Source organism: Phyllopteryx taeniolatus, chromosome 9 (assembly GCF_024500385.1).
Source record: "Phyllopteryx taeniolatus isolate TA_2022b chromosome 9, UOR_Ptae_1.2, whole genome shotgun sequence".
Taxonomy (NCBI): domain Eukaryota; kingdom Metazoa; phylum Chordata; class Actinopteri; order Syngnathiformes; family Syngnathidae; genus Phyllopteryx; species Phyllopteryx taeniolatus.
Window position 1 is genome coordinate 14957238 of NC_084510.1, and position 15751 is coordinate 14972988.

At 40.1% G+C, this 15751-nt stretch overlaps 1 protein-coding gene across 7 annotated transcripts; it reads right to left on the minus strand.

Moving 5' to 3' along the window:
• Positions 1-759: 759 nt before the first annotated feature.
• On the minus strand, positions 760-14418 carry nek4 (NIMA-related kinase 4). 7 transcript variants are annotated; one of them, XM_061785643.1, is made up of 18 exons: positions 14137-14418; positions 13284-13550; positions 13007-13204; positions 12830-12937; positions 12535-12689; positions 12228-12372; positions 10620-11201; positions 10493-10543; positions 10273-10413; positions 10055-10198; positions 4818-4911; positions 4582-4682; positions 4416-4489; positions 4081-4298; positions 3875-4008; positions 3655-3708; positions 1383-1601; positions 760-1300 (listed from the first exon to the last, which is right to left on the minus strand). In XM_061785643.1, exons 1-18 carry the CDS (start codon positions 14221-14223, stop codon positions 1118-1120), a joined length of 2955 nt encoding a protein of 984 aa, XP_061641627.1. In that variant the 5' UTR covers positions 14224-14418; the 3' UTR covers positions 760-1117. The 7 variants fall into 7 exon arrangements, 6 of the variants coding, with proteins under 6 accessions (XP_061641627.1, XP_061641628.1, XP_061641626.1 ...); XM_061785644.1 differs by having other exon boundaries at positions 4818-4884; positions 12806-12937; XM_061785642.1 differs by having other exon boundaries at positions 12806-12937.
• Positions 14419-15751: the final 1333 nt, after the last annotated feature.

Genomic DNA, 15751 nt, shown 5'->3' on the forward strand with positions numbered 1-15751 from the left:
AAGCCAATAGTCACAACAATCTTTACTTTTCTTCCCCTCGCATTGCCCCTGAAAATAAACACAGGTTTACAGCAAGGTGCAAACTAACAGCAACTATGCCAGAAAACATCAAAAGCCTCCCATGTTCTGTTATTACCTTATTTGGACAAATTGAACCAATTTCAACATGTATTAGAATGATGGGAAATTACATAGAACAGCTCATGTACCAAAGCTTACCACATCATGTGTTAAACTAAGTGGAGGCAGCATTATGACATGGGGATGCTAATAGAACAGCTTCAGTGGTGTTTATTGATGCTGTGGGCACAAGAGAAACAACTCACTGGTTTATTGTGCAGATGGATAATGACCCTTTAATATGAAATTACTCTGTACAGGAAAAGATATCAAATATTTCTAAATAGGCAGTCTAGTGGCCTAATCTCTGCCCAGCAGAGTATACGACCCACAAAAAAGCAGTAAGGGAAGGTCTCCAGGGAAGAAAGTCAATTTGGGGATGTCCACGGACTCGACTTAAGGCAGCATTATGGTCACATTTACAGTTATTCTAGTTTTTGTCCATATACTGTTGAGTCCTGGAAGCTAAAGCTAAAAGTCTAGCTATTAATAATATTGGGAGTTTTTTCAAATCCACTGAAATATAATGTAGACAGTCCAAATATATGTGGATAGGGATGCACCAATACTTTTGAGACAGTACAAGTACTTGCATTTGAGTGTTCACCGATACCGAGTACCGAAACTTGATAATGCCATTACGTCTCCCAATTGTGATGAAAATGTGTTTTGTTTTAATCAAATATTGTTCACAAATACAAGTATAACTTCTCTTGAACATGGCATAAGTTTCACTAAAATATATAACTCTTTAGAGTAACAACTTGTCATTACTGACATAACATCCAACTGCATGTTTTTCTCAGTCTTGCAACACATTTTATTTAAATGTCGCATGTAGCACAAGGCATTTCAGGTATGATGGTGTCTTAGTCTGAACACTTAAGGAGCAATATGTAAAAGGAGTACATAAAGTCGATAGAGAAGAAATGAGAGATGAAGAGCGTAGTCTGGTGGATTCACAAGTAGGAATTGAGACGCCATGTTACCTCTTGTGTTATCTACAAATAAAATTAGTAAAAAGAAATAGAAGACTTCTGTTTACTCTACGTACCGCTCTGTTGCGGCTTTGTGATGGGCTGGCTAGGCCGGAGCCGCGCAGTGTGGAGCTGGCAACGGGGCTAGAGAATCTTGGTCCTCGCTGGATGGCCCATCGCTGCAACTCGCAGGGTGGCAAAGCCTTTGTCGCCACCAGAGTTCATCATCCATTTTGCAGAGCATAATTTGAAGTTGGCTAACAAAGTATTGTCAGCTATGTTTACCTTAAAGTACAGTATCTCTACATGGCTGACAAAGCTCCTATTCAACCGGTCAGGTTGGGTTGGGTTGGTAGAGTGGTATTGGTGTAGGAGTGAAGACGTACAGTATGGGCGCCAATACTGGTATTGCATCGTTATCACTGCATCACTCCTTCTGGGCTTAGCTGTATCAAAGTGTCCCTCATCCAGTGCTTTCGTCTTTACCTTTATTGTATTGCAACACTACAAGAACCATAAAAGAAAAAAGTCAAAATATTTTAGGGAAAGATTTATCAGAAATAATTTTATTGTTAATATCTATGATACATTTCTACGTTGTGTATAAGACAAATGAAAATAATCCCCCTCAAAAGATGCAATACAGGTAAAATATTCAACAATATTCTGGCTCTCATGATAAATTAAACTAAATACTCCATTACAGCAAGGTATGTTTAAGGAAGATGTTTGCATAGACATAGTGAAAAATACTAAACTATAACATAAGGATATAAACATTGTCATACAGTTACAGTGGGTACGGAAAATATTCAGACCCCCTTAAATTTTTTCACTCTGTTATATTGCAGCCAATTGCTAAAATCATTTAAATAAATTTTATTCCCTCATTAATGTACACACAGTACCCCATATTGACAGAAAAAAAACAGAATTGTTAAAATTTTTGGAGATTTATTAAAAAAGAAAACCTGAAATATCATACAGCCATAAGTATTCAGACACTTTGCTCTGTATTTAGTAGAAGCACCCTTTTGAGCTAATACAGCCATGAGTCTTTTTGGGAATGATGGATGATGTTGGATGATGGATGAATGATGATGTTTTTCACACCTGGATTTGGGGATCCTCTGTCATTCCTCCTTGCAGCTCCTCTCCAGTTCTGTCAGGTTGGATGGTGAACGTTGGTGGACAGCCATTTTCAGGTCTCTCCAGAGATGCTTTATTGGGTTTAAGTCAGGGCTTTGGCTGGGCCATTCAAGAACAGTCACAGAGGTGTTCTAAAGTCACTCCTTCGTTATTTTAGCTGTGTGCTTAGGGTCATGGTCTTTTTTTAAGGTGAACCTTCAGCCCAGTCTGAGGTTCTGAGCACTGGAGAAGGTTTTTGTCCTGTACTTGGCCGCATTCATCTTTCCTTCGATCGCAACCAGTCGTCCTGTCCCTGCAGCTGAAAAAACAGTATGATGCTGCCAGCACCATGCTTCACTGTTGGGGGACTATTGGACAGGCGATGAGCAGTGCCTGGTTTTCTCCACACATTCCGGTTAGAATTAAGGCCAAAAAGTTCATCTTGGTCTCATCAGACCAGAGAAGCTTATTTCTCACCATCTTGGAGTCCTTCAGGTGTTTTTTAGCTAACTCCATGCAGGCTTTCATGTGTCTTGCACTGAGGAGAGGATTCCGTCAGGCCACTCTTCCATAAAGCCCCGACTGGTGGAGGGCTGCAGTGATGGTTGACTTTCTAGAACTTTCTCCCATCTCCCGACTGCATCTCTGGATCTCAGCCACAGTGATCTTTGGGTTCTTATTTACCTCTCTCACCAAGGCTCTTCTCCCCTGATTGCTCAGTTTGGCCACTGTCCTCTTAGGAACCTTAAGTGGAGTAGAAATTAATTCGTAGCCTTGGCCACATCGGTGCCTTGCCACAATTGTCTCTGAGCTCATCAGGCAGTGACCTCATGATTCTCATTTGCTCTGACATGCACTGTGAGCTGTAAGGTCTTATATAGACAGTTGTGTGGCTTTCCTAATCAAGTCCAATCAGTATAATCAAACACAGCTGGACTCCAATGAAGGTGTAGAACCATCTCAAGGATAAGCAGAAGAAATGGACAGCATCTGAGTTAAATATATGAGTGTCACAGGAAAGGGTCTGAATACTTATGGCTATGTGATATTTCAGTTTTTCTTTTTGAATAACTATGCAAAAATGTAAACAATTCCTTTTTTTCTGTCAATATGGGGTCCTGTGTGTACATTGCGGAAAAAAAATAACTTAAATGATTTTAGCAAATGGCTGCAATATAACAAAGAGCGAAAATTTTAAGGGAGTGAAAACTTTCCGTACCCACTGTATTTACATTGAACTGTTTGTCATGGTGTTGATGCAACAATAGCAGCAACAAGCATAAATTCGAATGTTTATGTAGACAGGAAGTGGCAGTTGCCATGGCACTTGCCTCACTGGTGAAAGCTTCCATACATCAATTGTTTTTTTGTTACAATTATTTTTCTAAACCTTGAAGGCAATCTCCTCAAAGAATTTCAGTTGTCTCACCATCACACCATACGTGTGATACTTTTCATCACCCATCTGCTGACGAAGGCACAACTGCAGCAGTGAGAGAAAAAGGAATGAATGAAATGTATGTTATTGTTCTCTAACACTTTTCAGATTTATTCATTCTGATTGATTTTCAATTTGCAGACTGGAAAAAACAAAAATGCAGGCAAAATGGGCCTGATGTACATCATGTGGAGCATTTCTAAAAACATACTTCTAGTTTATCGTCATCCTCCTCCTCCATGATTTCCAGGACTTTGCCCAAGAGCTTGACCCCCAGGCCCTTTACTACATCAGTTCTCAGGAGCTCGATGGCCCTCCTGATCTTGGCTGGACCCGACGTGGAGCCTTTATGAATGGAAAATATTGTTAAACACACCACAACGATAACGATGGCACAGTTTGAGCGTAATATCTGACCTATTGGGATTTCTCCCAGTGACAAGTTCTCTGCTTCCTGTCGAGCCTTGCCGTGGAGCACCAGGGTGTCCCTGTACTTCTTGTTAAGTTTGAATTCTGGCAACAACGTACAACCCAATTCATGTTTGTCCACCTCGTTCACATCATTTCCATCAACCATCCTCAAAGTTTTGGTCATCATGTGGACTAAATCCTGCATGTCTTTGGTTTCAGCTCTCCTGTACAGAACACACACGCAGTGTCAATCTTATAATGTGAATACTGTACTTACAAAAAATAAAATAAAAAATCAACTAACTCTTATTTTGAGGTCTTTCTCTGCTGTACTGCCTCACCTTTCCCTGCAGTCTCCCTCTGCATGCTCTGTGGAGCTTGTGGATGAGCTGTACTCATCTTCATCCTTTCCCCGCTTCAATGAATTACACCAAGGTTTTGATATTTGTCATTTCTTGTTTTATGAATACCCTCACAGTACGAGAAACAGTAAGTGTGTGTCTGTACCTTATTGGTCCGAGTAATAAAGTCTGACACAGAGTTGGAAACTGGAGTGTTCTGGTGTTGGGTCTTGGAACCAGTGACATCATGAGATGCTCTTACAGCACCTGGAGGAGGAATTATCATAGTTCAATAATTATGAATGCAGTGTGTCATACTTTGTCAATTGAAAAAGCCCTGCAATGTAAGTACAGCTTCTCATTTTGTTGTTCTTTAAAAGGAAGACTAAAATAATATTGTACCTGATTGGCAGGCAGTGTCTTGGGAGTGCCTCAGTCTTCTTCTCTCTCTGGCAGATAGAGGGCGCTCCTGAACGGTAACATTTAAGTTTATTACCTGGATCGAACGACATAATTATTTATCCATCCATCTTCTATAAAACTTGTCCCCACGAGTGTTGGGGGTGAGCTATAGCCTATCCCAACTGACTTCAGGCGAGAGGCGGGAAACACCCTAGACTGGTGCAGGTTGCGTCTAGATCAGGGGTCTCAAACTCAATTTACCTTGGGGCCGCTGGAGGCAGTCTGGCTGAGGCTGGGCCGCAGCCCCGGCGCACATGCACGTGCGTGCAATTTAAATTAGAAATTAAAAATACATTTAAAAAATCTGGTCAAACGTCTTTTTTATTTTTTAACAACTCGTCTACTGTGCCGCCCACGTAAATAATCAGTATATCAAAACAATAATCTGGGCGGCAAAATATTAGAAGTTGTCTACTGGTAGCTCACAGTATGATGCAGTGTGGTTCTCCACGTCTGTCAACTGCAACCGCCGTAATAAACATACTCTTGAATTAATACATCCCTGACAGTGAAAAATACAACCGAGCATTATTTACTTTGTAAACTTGGAATTGTTGCTATAGCTCTAGTATGAGATCGATTGATAAAAATACTTTAATATTCCCAAGGGAAATTCCGCCATCCAGTAGCATTATAGAAAGAATGAAAAATAAAGACTAAGATAAAAATGCAGTTGAATAGGCAAAAATATTGGAGAATAAAAAAACATTCGGTGTCTTGCCGAGTCCTTCTAAGTTTCTGTGATATTGACCACTTCTGGCCAGCCACTATTAGATAAGTACACCATGTGGCCGTTTTTATAAAAGTTCTCAGTGTCTGGACTGTGTAACTGCAGTCCCCTGCAAAAGTATTGGAACAGCAAGGTCAATTCCTTTGTTTTTGTTGTATACTAAAGACATTTTGGTTTCAGATCAAAAGATGAACATGAGACAAAAGTTCAGAATTCCAGCTCTTATTTCATGGTATTTACATCTAGATGTGCTAAACAACTCAAGACAGAGCACCTTTTGTTTGAAGCCATCCACTTTTCAAGTGAGCAAAAGAATTGCAACAGACTATTTTCCCCAGACATTAACTTTAGACATGCAATCACCAAAGGCATGAAAAAAGTGACCAAGAAAAGACATTGTGGGGGGGGAGATAAGGGGATCCCACGGGCTCCCGCAGAGATTTTTATTTTATTTTAACATAAATTAAGCAATCTGGAAGACTCTGAAGATTACAATAAGGCAAAAAATAATAATAAATATCTTCACGCAGAAAAAACTATTTACACCGTTCAAGTACATGTTGATGTACAAATTTAAGATTAAAATTAAATTTGCCTAATTTCTTTGCCTTTTTGTTCTGGCCTCCAACTTGAGCCAGGCCCGTCTCCACCTGCAGCTGATGCCTGCTTCAAGCTGTGCCACATGAATAGCATCCTCCTTTTTAAGCACTCTCATTCTGGAGAAGAATTGACTAAAATCATTGTCTGTTCCACTTCATTTTTCACTATTACCAACTTCAAAGGCTAACCCCAAATGCCTTCTCCAGGAAAATATTCAGTACAATATTTTTCTGTTATTATTGGCCATTTCTGAATTTGAAGTTAGTTCATTCAGTGTTGACATAATTCCTAACATAGCTCCGTCGCTTAATACATTTAACATTAACATCCGTAAACCAATTAGATAATTGTAGGCGCGTTTCCTAATTAATACAAGATGTACAAGCAGATCAACTCTTGTCGCCGATGTTACGTGTGCTTCGCGGTTCCGCTGGGACCACAACCAGGGCCACGACCCGCAACACCTCAACGCGAAAATACAAAATACCAGTGCAACAAATACAACACTGGCTGATCTGATGAGAAAAAATGTTGCTTAGACGTAAGAGTAGCAATAGAGGATGTCCACTCCAGAGGTAGGTAGAGTAGCCATATTGAACTCAAGTAAGAGTACTGTTACTTGACAATAATGTGACTCAAGTAAAAAGTCCTCCAAAAAATTACTTGAGTAAAAAGTAAACAGTGAAATAATTACTCAAGTACTGAGTAAATAGTGAGTAACTTCAGATTTTTTTTAAAACCACAACATGAACATCAATTAAAAAAAAAAAAACATAATAAAATGTGAACGTGCATATTCTGATGTTGCTGTGTGTGTGTGTGTGTGTGTGTGTGTGTGTGTGTGTGTAAATCTGCAATTTACTGCATGCTTTTTTCTCAAGTTATAAGTCAGCTGAAATATCCACGTTTGGGCAGACAGTGCCAGACAAATACTACAATATAAGAAAGCTATTGTTTTTGTTGGTCTAAATCAGTGATTCCCAACCAGTGTGCCGGGGCACATTAGTGTGCCATGAGCTCTCTTCAGGTGTGCCGTGGGAAATTATCAAATTTTACTTAATTGCTCAAGAAATTATTTATTTCCAAGAAATAATGTATCTTTATTCATCTATTTATGCCAGTGAGGCATAGTGACAGACAACAAATAAATGCTCTTCTATTAGATGGCATGAAGTACAGTAATTAATGTATCCACTTTTTGTGACATTTTTGTTTGTAGGTGTGCCGTGAGATTTTTCAATTGTAAAATATGTGCCTTGGCTCCATAAAGGTTGGAAATCACTGGTCTAAATGTAGTCTAATGTGGCGACCTCCTGCCCTTCTAGGAAAAACTCATTAGATCTATACGAATCACATAAATGGCCTATTTGGAATTCAAAATGGCGAATTTTGCTGAAAGGCGAATGATTTGCATGTATGTAACTTAAAGTGATTAACATTTAATATTTGGTGGCATAAACCCTAACCCTGCGACCCATTGATCTCACCAGACTGTTGCATTCTTCATTTGAAATGCTTTTCCAGGCCTTTATTGCCGCCTCTTTCAGTTCATGTTTGTTTCTGGGGGTTTCTCCCTTCAGTCCCCTCTGCAGGAGGTAAAATGCATGCTCTATTGGGTTAAGGTATGATTGACTTATCCAATCTAAGACCTTCCACTTTATCCCTGATGAAGTCCTTTGTTGTGTTGGCAGTTTGTTTTAGGTGATTGTCTGGTTGCATGATGAACCTTCTCCCGATTAGTTTAGATGGATTTTTCTGTAAATTGCCAGACAAAATGGTTTTGTAGAATTCAGAATTCATTCTGCTGCGACCATCATGAATTACATCATCAATAAAGACTAGTGAGCCCATTCCAGAAGCAGCCATGCAAGCTCAAGCCATAACATTATCTCCGTCATGCTTCACAGATGAGCTTGTGTGTTTTGGATCATGAGAAGATCCTTTTTTTCTCCATACTTTGGCCTTACCATCAGTTCGGTAGAAGTTAATCTTGGTCTCATCAGACTGTTCTTTGGGTGTTTCTTCACAGCTCACATAATGTGTGTTAATTTATTTTTCAGGACATTCCAAATTGTTGTATTGCCCAAATGTTTGTGCAATAGTTCTGATCAATTTCCCCTCTTCTCTAAGCTTCAAAATTGTTTGCTTTTCTCCCATAGACAGCTCTCTGGTTTTCATGTTTGCTTAACAGCAAAGGCTGTTTTCACAGGTGAAAACCAAAGCCAAAAACAAGCACTATCTAATGTTTCACCAATCAATCTAAAAGGCAACACCTGAGCAATGACAAACACCCATCAGTCATTTGTTCCAATACTTTTGCTCACATGAAAAGTGGGCGGGTTCAAACAAAAGGTGCTCTGTCCTAAGTTGTTTAACACATCTAGATGTAAATACCATGAAATAAAAGTTGCATCTAGAGGTGTTAACTAAGGAGAGGGAACACATTTTGCTTGAACCCACCCACTTTTCAAGTGAGCAAAAGCAATGGAACGTGTGACTGATGGGTGTTTCTAGTTGCTCAGGTGCAGCCTTTTATATTTATTGCTTAAACATTAGATAGTGCTTGTTTTTGGCTTTGGGTTTCACCTGTGAAAACTGGATTTGCTGTTAAGCAAAAATAAAGATCAGAGAGCAGTCTATGGAAGAAAAGCAAACCATTTTGAAGCTGAGAGAAGAGGGGAAATGGATCAGAGCTATTGCACAAACACAGCATAGCCAATACAATAATTTGGAATGTCCTGAATGTACTGAGCAACAGACATCGAACAGGTCGGCCAAGCAGTATCTACAGCAGTTGATGACAGAAACATTGTGAGAGCTGTGAAGAAACACCCAAAGACAACAGTCAGTGGCATAACTACCAACCTCCACAGGGCAGGGGTGACAGTATCACAATCCACTGTTCGAAGAAGACTTCGAGAGAATATCGAGGCCATTCCACAAGATGCAAACCACTCACCAGAAAAAAGAATCGGAAGGCCAATTTGGATTTTGCAAAGAAGTACAGAGATGAGCCACAAAGGTTGTGGAACAACGTTTTATGGACTATGAGACCAAGATTAACCTGACCAAAGTGATGGAAAAGCCAAAGTATGGAGAAAGAAAGGCTCTTATGATCAAAAACCCACAAGCTCATCTGTGAAGCCTGGTGGAGGTAATGTCATGGCTTGGGATTGCATGGCTCCTTCTGGAACGGGATCACTAGTCATGATAGTAGCACCAGAATGAATTCTGAAGTCTATAAAACCATTTTTGCATCCAAACTAATCAGAGAAGCTTCATCATGCAACAAGACAGTGACCCAAAACACACTGTCAACACAACAAAGGACATCATCAGGGGGGAAAAGTGGAAGGTCTTAGACTGGCCAAGTCAATCACTGGACCTGCATTTTACCTCCTAAAGAGGAGACTGAAGGGAGAAACCCCCAGAAACAAATAAGAACTGAAGGAGGCTGCAGTAAAGGCCTGGGAAAGCATATCAAATGAAGAATGCAACAGTCTGGTGAGATCAATGGGTCGCAGGCTTGATGCAGTTTTATTGCAAGTAAGGGTTATGCCACCAAATACTTAAAGTTATTCAATTTAAGTTAATTTAATAATGTCTGCTCCAATACCTTTGCTCACTTGAAAAATGGGTGGCTTCAAACAAAAGGTGCTCTGTCCTGAGTTGTTTAACACATCACGATTTAAGTACCATGAAATAAAAGCTGGAATTTTGAACTTGTGTCTCACATTCATCTTTTGATCTGAAACCCACATTTCTTCAGTATACAACAAAAACAAAGGAATTGACCTTGCCGTTCCAATATTTTTGAAGAGGACTGTAAATGAGTTAAAACTTGTACCTTTGGTAGATTAAATAATCCGTCCCCACAAGATTTAGATGTGACATTCTCATTCATTTTCTTGCTCTCTGTGTTTTTCTTCCTCACTTCTAATGATGGTTCGACAGCACCTAGAGGCAAAGGTCTGCGAGATGCTGCTTTAGTCTAAATAAGAGATAAATATCCATGTAAAAGTATTTATAAAGTAACTCTAGATAGGAATTCATTGACTAGTTTACCTTTTGCTGATCACAATCTGTCTGTTTTATGTCCCTCCCACTGTACTCCAGTGAGACAGCAGGTTCTTGGGCAGTGAGAAATGGAGCACTGGTTACACTCTGGGAGTTGATTTGTAAGGGAACCTTCTCTTCAGGAGGTTCCTTAACAGAAACAATCACTTTCCAGTAGAGTACATCAAAAGCTTAGCAGTTATCAGAGCTCAGAGTACAATTTTCTTACAACTGTCGGAGAGAATGGTTGTAGCAGCTTTTCTGTAGACTCCAAATTATCCTAAAAAGGAAACAAAACGTGTGAGGATATACTCCTACAAACAACCAAATACATCTCTATTGATAACTGAACTTACTTGTATGTCTGCATGTCCTGTTTGAGCTCTGTTGACAGGATTCATGGAATCATTTTTACACTCTATGTTCTCCTCTACTTTGTCTAAGGTGATTCTGTGTGTAGATCTCTTCTCCAAATCTGTTCCTTGCTTCATTTCTACTTTACTGTTCGGCATGTAAGCGTCCTTAAGGAGCTCCATTGTGTCATCCTTGTCATCATTAGCTGACACCTTTTTCTCAGAGACTGAAAAGGTGTCCCGAAATGGACAAAATCCATTTAATACTTTTCTGTCATCTACTCCCCTCCTGCCAGCTGCTGATACAGGCTTGAGTGGGGGCTTAACATGTGTAGAAGGGGTCAAGGGCTCCTTTTTCTCAGCTTGGTGTTGTGCCACAGCTAACTGAGGTGCGTCTAATGCCCTCTTTATCGAATCTGGATCCTGCTGTGGACACATGTCAACTTGGATGTTGCTGATGCTTGCCATGGATGTGATGCTGCTTTTGAGAGCATCAGGTGAGGACGGCTTAGGCGGTGGATTTATTTGAAGCGGGTTACAGTCTGTGACACCGTTTTGATTTTTGAGGAGCTGTGATTTGTCTTTCTGTCGAATGAATATACATAAAACAATCACCCAAAAATATCAACATAAATATTTTTTCAGTGTTTCAAAATATTTATAAAAATGCTCCTAAAACTCAACATGTGCTTGTGGATTTGTTGAATCATATTGCTGAAGTGGTAGCTTGGTTCTCATAGAAACTATAGGAATGTGCATCATGGAGCAAAACTAAATGTTTTTATTTGACTTGTTACAGAAACAAACTAAATCCACTCATCCTGAGCCACAGCATTACTGTGCTGAGAGAGATTATCAGGTGTGCCGTGGAAAATTATCACATTTTACGGAGTTGGTCCGAAAATTAGGGGGCTTGTGTGCCGGCTCATCAACTCCGTACACCAGTTGACTAAAATGCATGTGATATGGTGTTCATTCACTAATAAATTTGACATAAACACTATAGACTTTAATTACTTGTGCTGGGATCACTAACAACAACACAGGTTATACTAACATCAACTCACAGGTTCTTACAGGTGTTTAGACACTAAAAAAAGAATCCCACCACACCACTCGACAGTAGCACTGAATTTGCTCATTTCCCCCACATCCTGTCCTGCCCTTTTCTGTCCTCTCTTATCTGGTTCTCTTGGTTAGTTATTGCATGTCCTCACCAGGTGTGTCCCCCCACCCCATCTACAAATGATTGTTCAAATATCTAGACTGTCTCGCTATTGTTCTGTTGTGGTTTTCACCCCTAGTCCCCTTGTCCCTCTGTCTGTCACCTGAAACCCTTTTCTGTCCGGCTGCATTTTCAATAAACGTCAGACTAATTAAAAAATGTAACAATAAGCACAGGGAGTATTTCAAACTCCCCTGTTGCACAGCAAAACTGTTCCAGCACAAAGGCATACAGATACACCATTCTGCAAGGCCATGGAGCTGAACAGGACAGGTTTAATTAAAAATAATAATCATTTTTAAAAATATATTTTTTTAAAAGATACATACTTCTTTCTAATGGGCTATTTTTCTCATGTTTAATAGTTTCGTGCTAGATTCGCTTACTTGTTTCAACCTGGGAAGGGGTTCCAGCTGAGGACTTGGAGGGAGTGGCTTTGGTTTTGGCTGAAGCTGCGCCACATTGGCTACATCGTTGCTTTGGATGTACCTGCTGCCACCAGAAACTTTCTTTCTTGACTTAGCAGTTATTCTAAGCAACAACACACAAATGGATGAAGAAGCAACACAGCAGGAAAAAGTTATTATCAACTTTTAACAAAAAAATAAGTGATGAGTACATTGAACATGTATATCTTAAAACAAAACAAAACTATGAACAAACAAATGTAGACGTTTAGTTTGTCTTTCTTACTCTTTGGTGGCCTCCAGGAACATGGCAATTTGTCGTTTGATGTAAGGTTGCCGCAGTATAAGTTTGACATCTGGCCTGTCGTCTGGCCTTTTACACAACATGCTTTTTATTAGCTCTCCTAGCTGGGGGTCGTACTTACTTGGCATCTGTGGGAGCTGAGGGACGAAACCAGTAATGAAAAGGTTATACATCACTGCAGATTTATACGTAATAAGAGATTGTGCTACAGTTAAAGCTTAAAATTCAGAGCTCAGGATGTGTTTATACACACATAAGACATAAAAATGGAACCAACCCTTCCTTCTACAATGCGATAGACCAGTGAGTTCATATCCTTAGCATTGAAGGCGTGTTTTAGTGTTGACATTTCATACACACAGCAACCCAGGGCCCATACATCAGACTGGAAAAGAAAAGATATCACTTGTCAAGCCTTCCAGGAGAAAACAGTAAGCTGCGATAAAGGTGATACCTTGTGATTGTAGGGTTTATTAGAGAAGAGCTCTGGACTCATGTAGTAAGGTGTCCCGATAAGTGTGCTGGCCATATCATTCTGGTTCTCCAATACACGTGCGATGCCGAGGTCCCCAACTTTGATGATGTTGGTCTTTGTCAGGAAGATATTCTGTGTTTTAAGGTCCCGATGAAGAATGTTCCTTTCATGAAGGTACTGAAAGCGAACACAGAGGAAGTGACTTGAGGCCTGCTTTGTGTTCATGATTTGACTTTCACATGAACATGCAACATACCTGGAGTGCCATGGCAATCTGAACAAACCACTCCACCACCTGCCTCTCTGGTAGCAGCTCTCCCTTTTGCTGTTTGAGTCTGTGATAGAGGTCACCGCCTTCACAGAAGCCCATCACTATGTAAAGTTGGAGGTCGGTTCCTTCCCAGGATTCCCTGTATGTTACGATGTTGGGATGTCGGAGCTGGGACAAAAGCTGCGCCTCCTGCTCTGCAGCTCGACGTTCCCGTTTCGAGGAGGTGGTTAAATTGAGCTTTTTTATGACATACTGTGGGGTAGGAATTGTTGGAATTGAATTGAATAGTTCATATTGATGCTTTATGATATTTGTTTCCTGATGAAATATACTAAATATATGGTTGTCTTCGTTATCCATCCATCTATTTTCTATGCCGTTTATCCTCATTAGGGTTACAGGTGAACTACAACCTATCCTAGCTGACTTTGAGCCAAACGTAAGGCACATATGGACAAACCATTCATCCTCACATTAACACCTATGGACAACTTACTGTATTTTTGTAATATGTGGTGCAATGTTGCTGCTGCTTGAAGCAGTCAGGCTGCCAAAATGACTTACATTGCACTATTTCTTTCTTATTTCTACTGCTACTGCATTAGTTTTAAATTACGCTTTTATCAGATGCTCACAATGCTTGCCTTGTAGTTAATATTGGTCATGTGAATAGGCTCACTTGACTCCATGACCTTCAATCACATTGCACGTAAACAAACTTAGCACTTCAAGGCTAACTGCCACACTACGCTAGTTGTACCTAAAAGGGTCTTTTTAGCAATTGTTCAAATCTTTCTTGCCATAACAGTTTAAGATTCCAAATAAGAACGCATCTCACCTGTTTTCGGTCTGTTCTGTGCTTCACCAAGTTCACCTCCCCGTAGCTCCCTTGCCCAACCACTCTGATAAAAATGTAATTGTCCATCGGTCTTCAAGGCTCTTCATAACCGGGCCGGACAACACGTAAGTTCCTCAACATTTGCTCCAACGTGGATACGTGTTAACCTGACCCATACGGCAGCTGTAAAGCCGACAAAAAATTGTCTTCGATAAAAGTTGGACACTAGCGTAATGGGGAGATGGGATTTTGAAAAGACAGGAAACCATCAGTGGAACTTTTCGTCACTAGGCAACTGGCGGCAGACGACCGCGGCAAGGTCCACAAAGCACTCCAATAGCAGCTCACTGCCACCTACCGACCAAGAAAGTTCACTGCAAGCTATCTATTTTTTAGGGGCAGTAGGTGGCAGCCTCAGCACAACTCTTGAATGTAACTCCGAGGTCGAGCTGTGTTCTGCTAAATGATTAAATGGTGACTATGCTATGGACACTTGTTCCATGGCAACAACGTAATATATATAACGTATGTACATATTAACCAGGTGGGAGATAAATGGCAAATAAATGCAAGCCAAAGGAGCGGTCACTTCATTAGGTCTACATGCACAAAATGAGAGCCAAAGCTTTGGTACAAAAGGAAATAACAAGGGCGAAAAGACAGATAATGCTCAGAGATTAGCTCATTTGACGCTTGTGTTCATTGTTACATTGTAACTGTAAGAGAAGCTGTGTTCTGCTGCGGTTGTTGTTTTTTTGTTTTTTTACAACTGCTTTTTAAAAGAAGTGAACGTGTTAGAATTTAAAATGGACTGAAAAGTACAATGAAATTGAGTTAAATAAATCAAATTAAAAAGATTTAGAATGGAGAATACTTTCTACCTCACGTTCTACCTCAGTGGTGGAAAAGGGGCACATAAGGGCCCGCTCCGTTCTTTAATCGGGTCCACTGAGTATTTACATGATCAAGCCATTTTTTTTCTAAAATGAGTTGATTAAAATGTTTTCATTCGACCCTAGTGAGGATAAGCAGTAAGGAAAATGAATGAATGAATGAATGTACACATACGATTGGTTAATGTATGTATTATAAATATTAAAATTTTAAAAGATACTTACATAAATACATAAAATACATTAAAAATGAAAACTACATTAAACATTTTAGTTTTTATTTGTATTATATCATTAGGTAAGTAATTATAAATAATACAATTAAAATGTGAATTCATTATTACTTCCATCCATCCATTTTCTGAGCCACTTATCCTCACAAGGGTCACGGGAGTGCTGGAGCCAATCCCAGCTATCATAGGACAGGAGGCGGGGTACACCCTGAACTGGTTGCCAGGCAATTGCAGGGCACATATAAACAAACAACCATACGCACTCACATTCACACCTACGGACAATTTAGAGTATTCAATTAACCTACCATGCATGTTTTTGGGATGTGGGAGGAAACCGGAGTGCCCAGAGAAAACCCACGCAGGCACGGGGAGAACATGCAAACTCCACACAGGCGGGGTCAGGGATTGAACCCCAGACCTCAGAACTGTGAGGCAGACGCTCTAACCAGTCGTCCACTGTGCCGCCTTTCATTATTACTTTTAAAA

Coding starts and splice junctions, on each gene's coding strand:
- nek4 (XM_061785642.1), bottom strand. CDS start 14,223: ATGGACAATTACATTTTTATCAGAGTGGTTGGGCAAGGGAGCTACGGG. Junction 10,199..10,272: donor CAGATTGTGATCAGCAAAAG/GTAAACTAGTCA, acceptor TCTCTTATTTAG/ACTAAAGCAGCATCTCGCAG. Junction 4,299..4,415: donor GAGGGAGACTGCAGGGAAAG/GTGAGGCAGTAC, acceptor TGTTCTGTACAG/GAGAGCTGAAACCAAAGACA.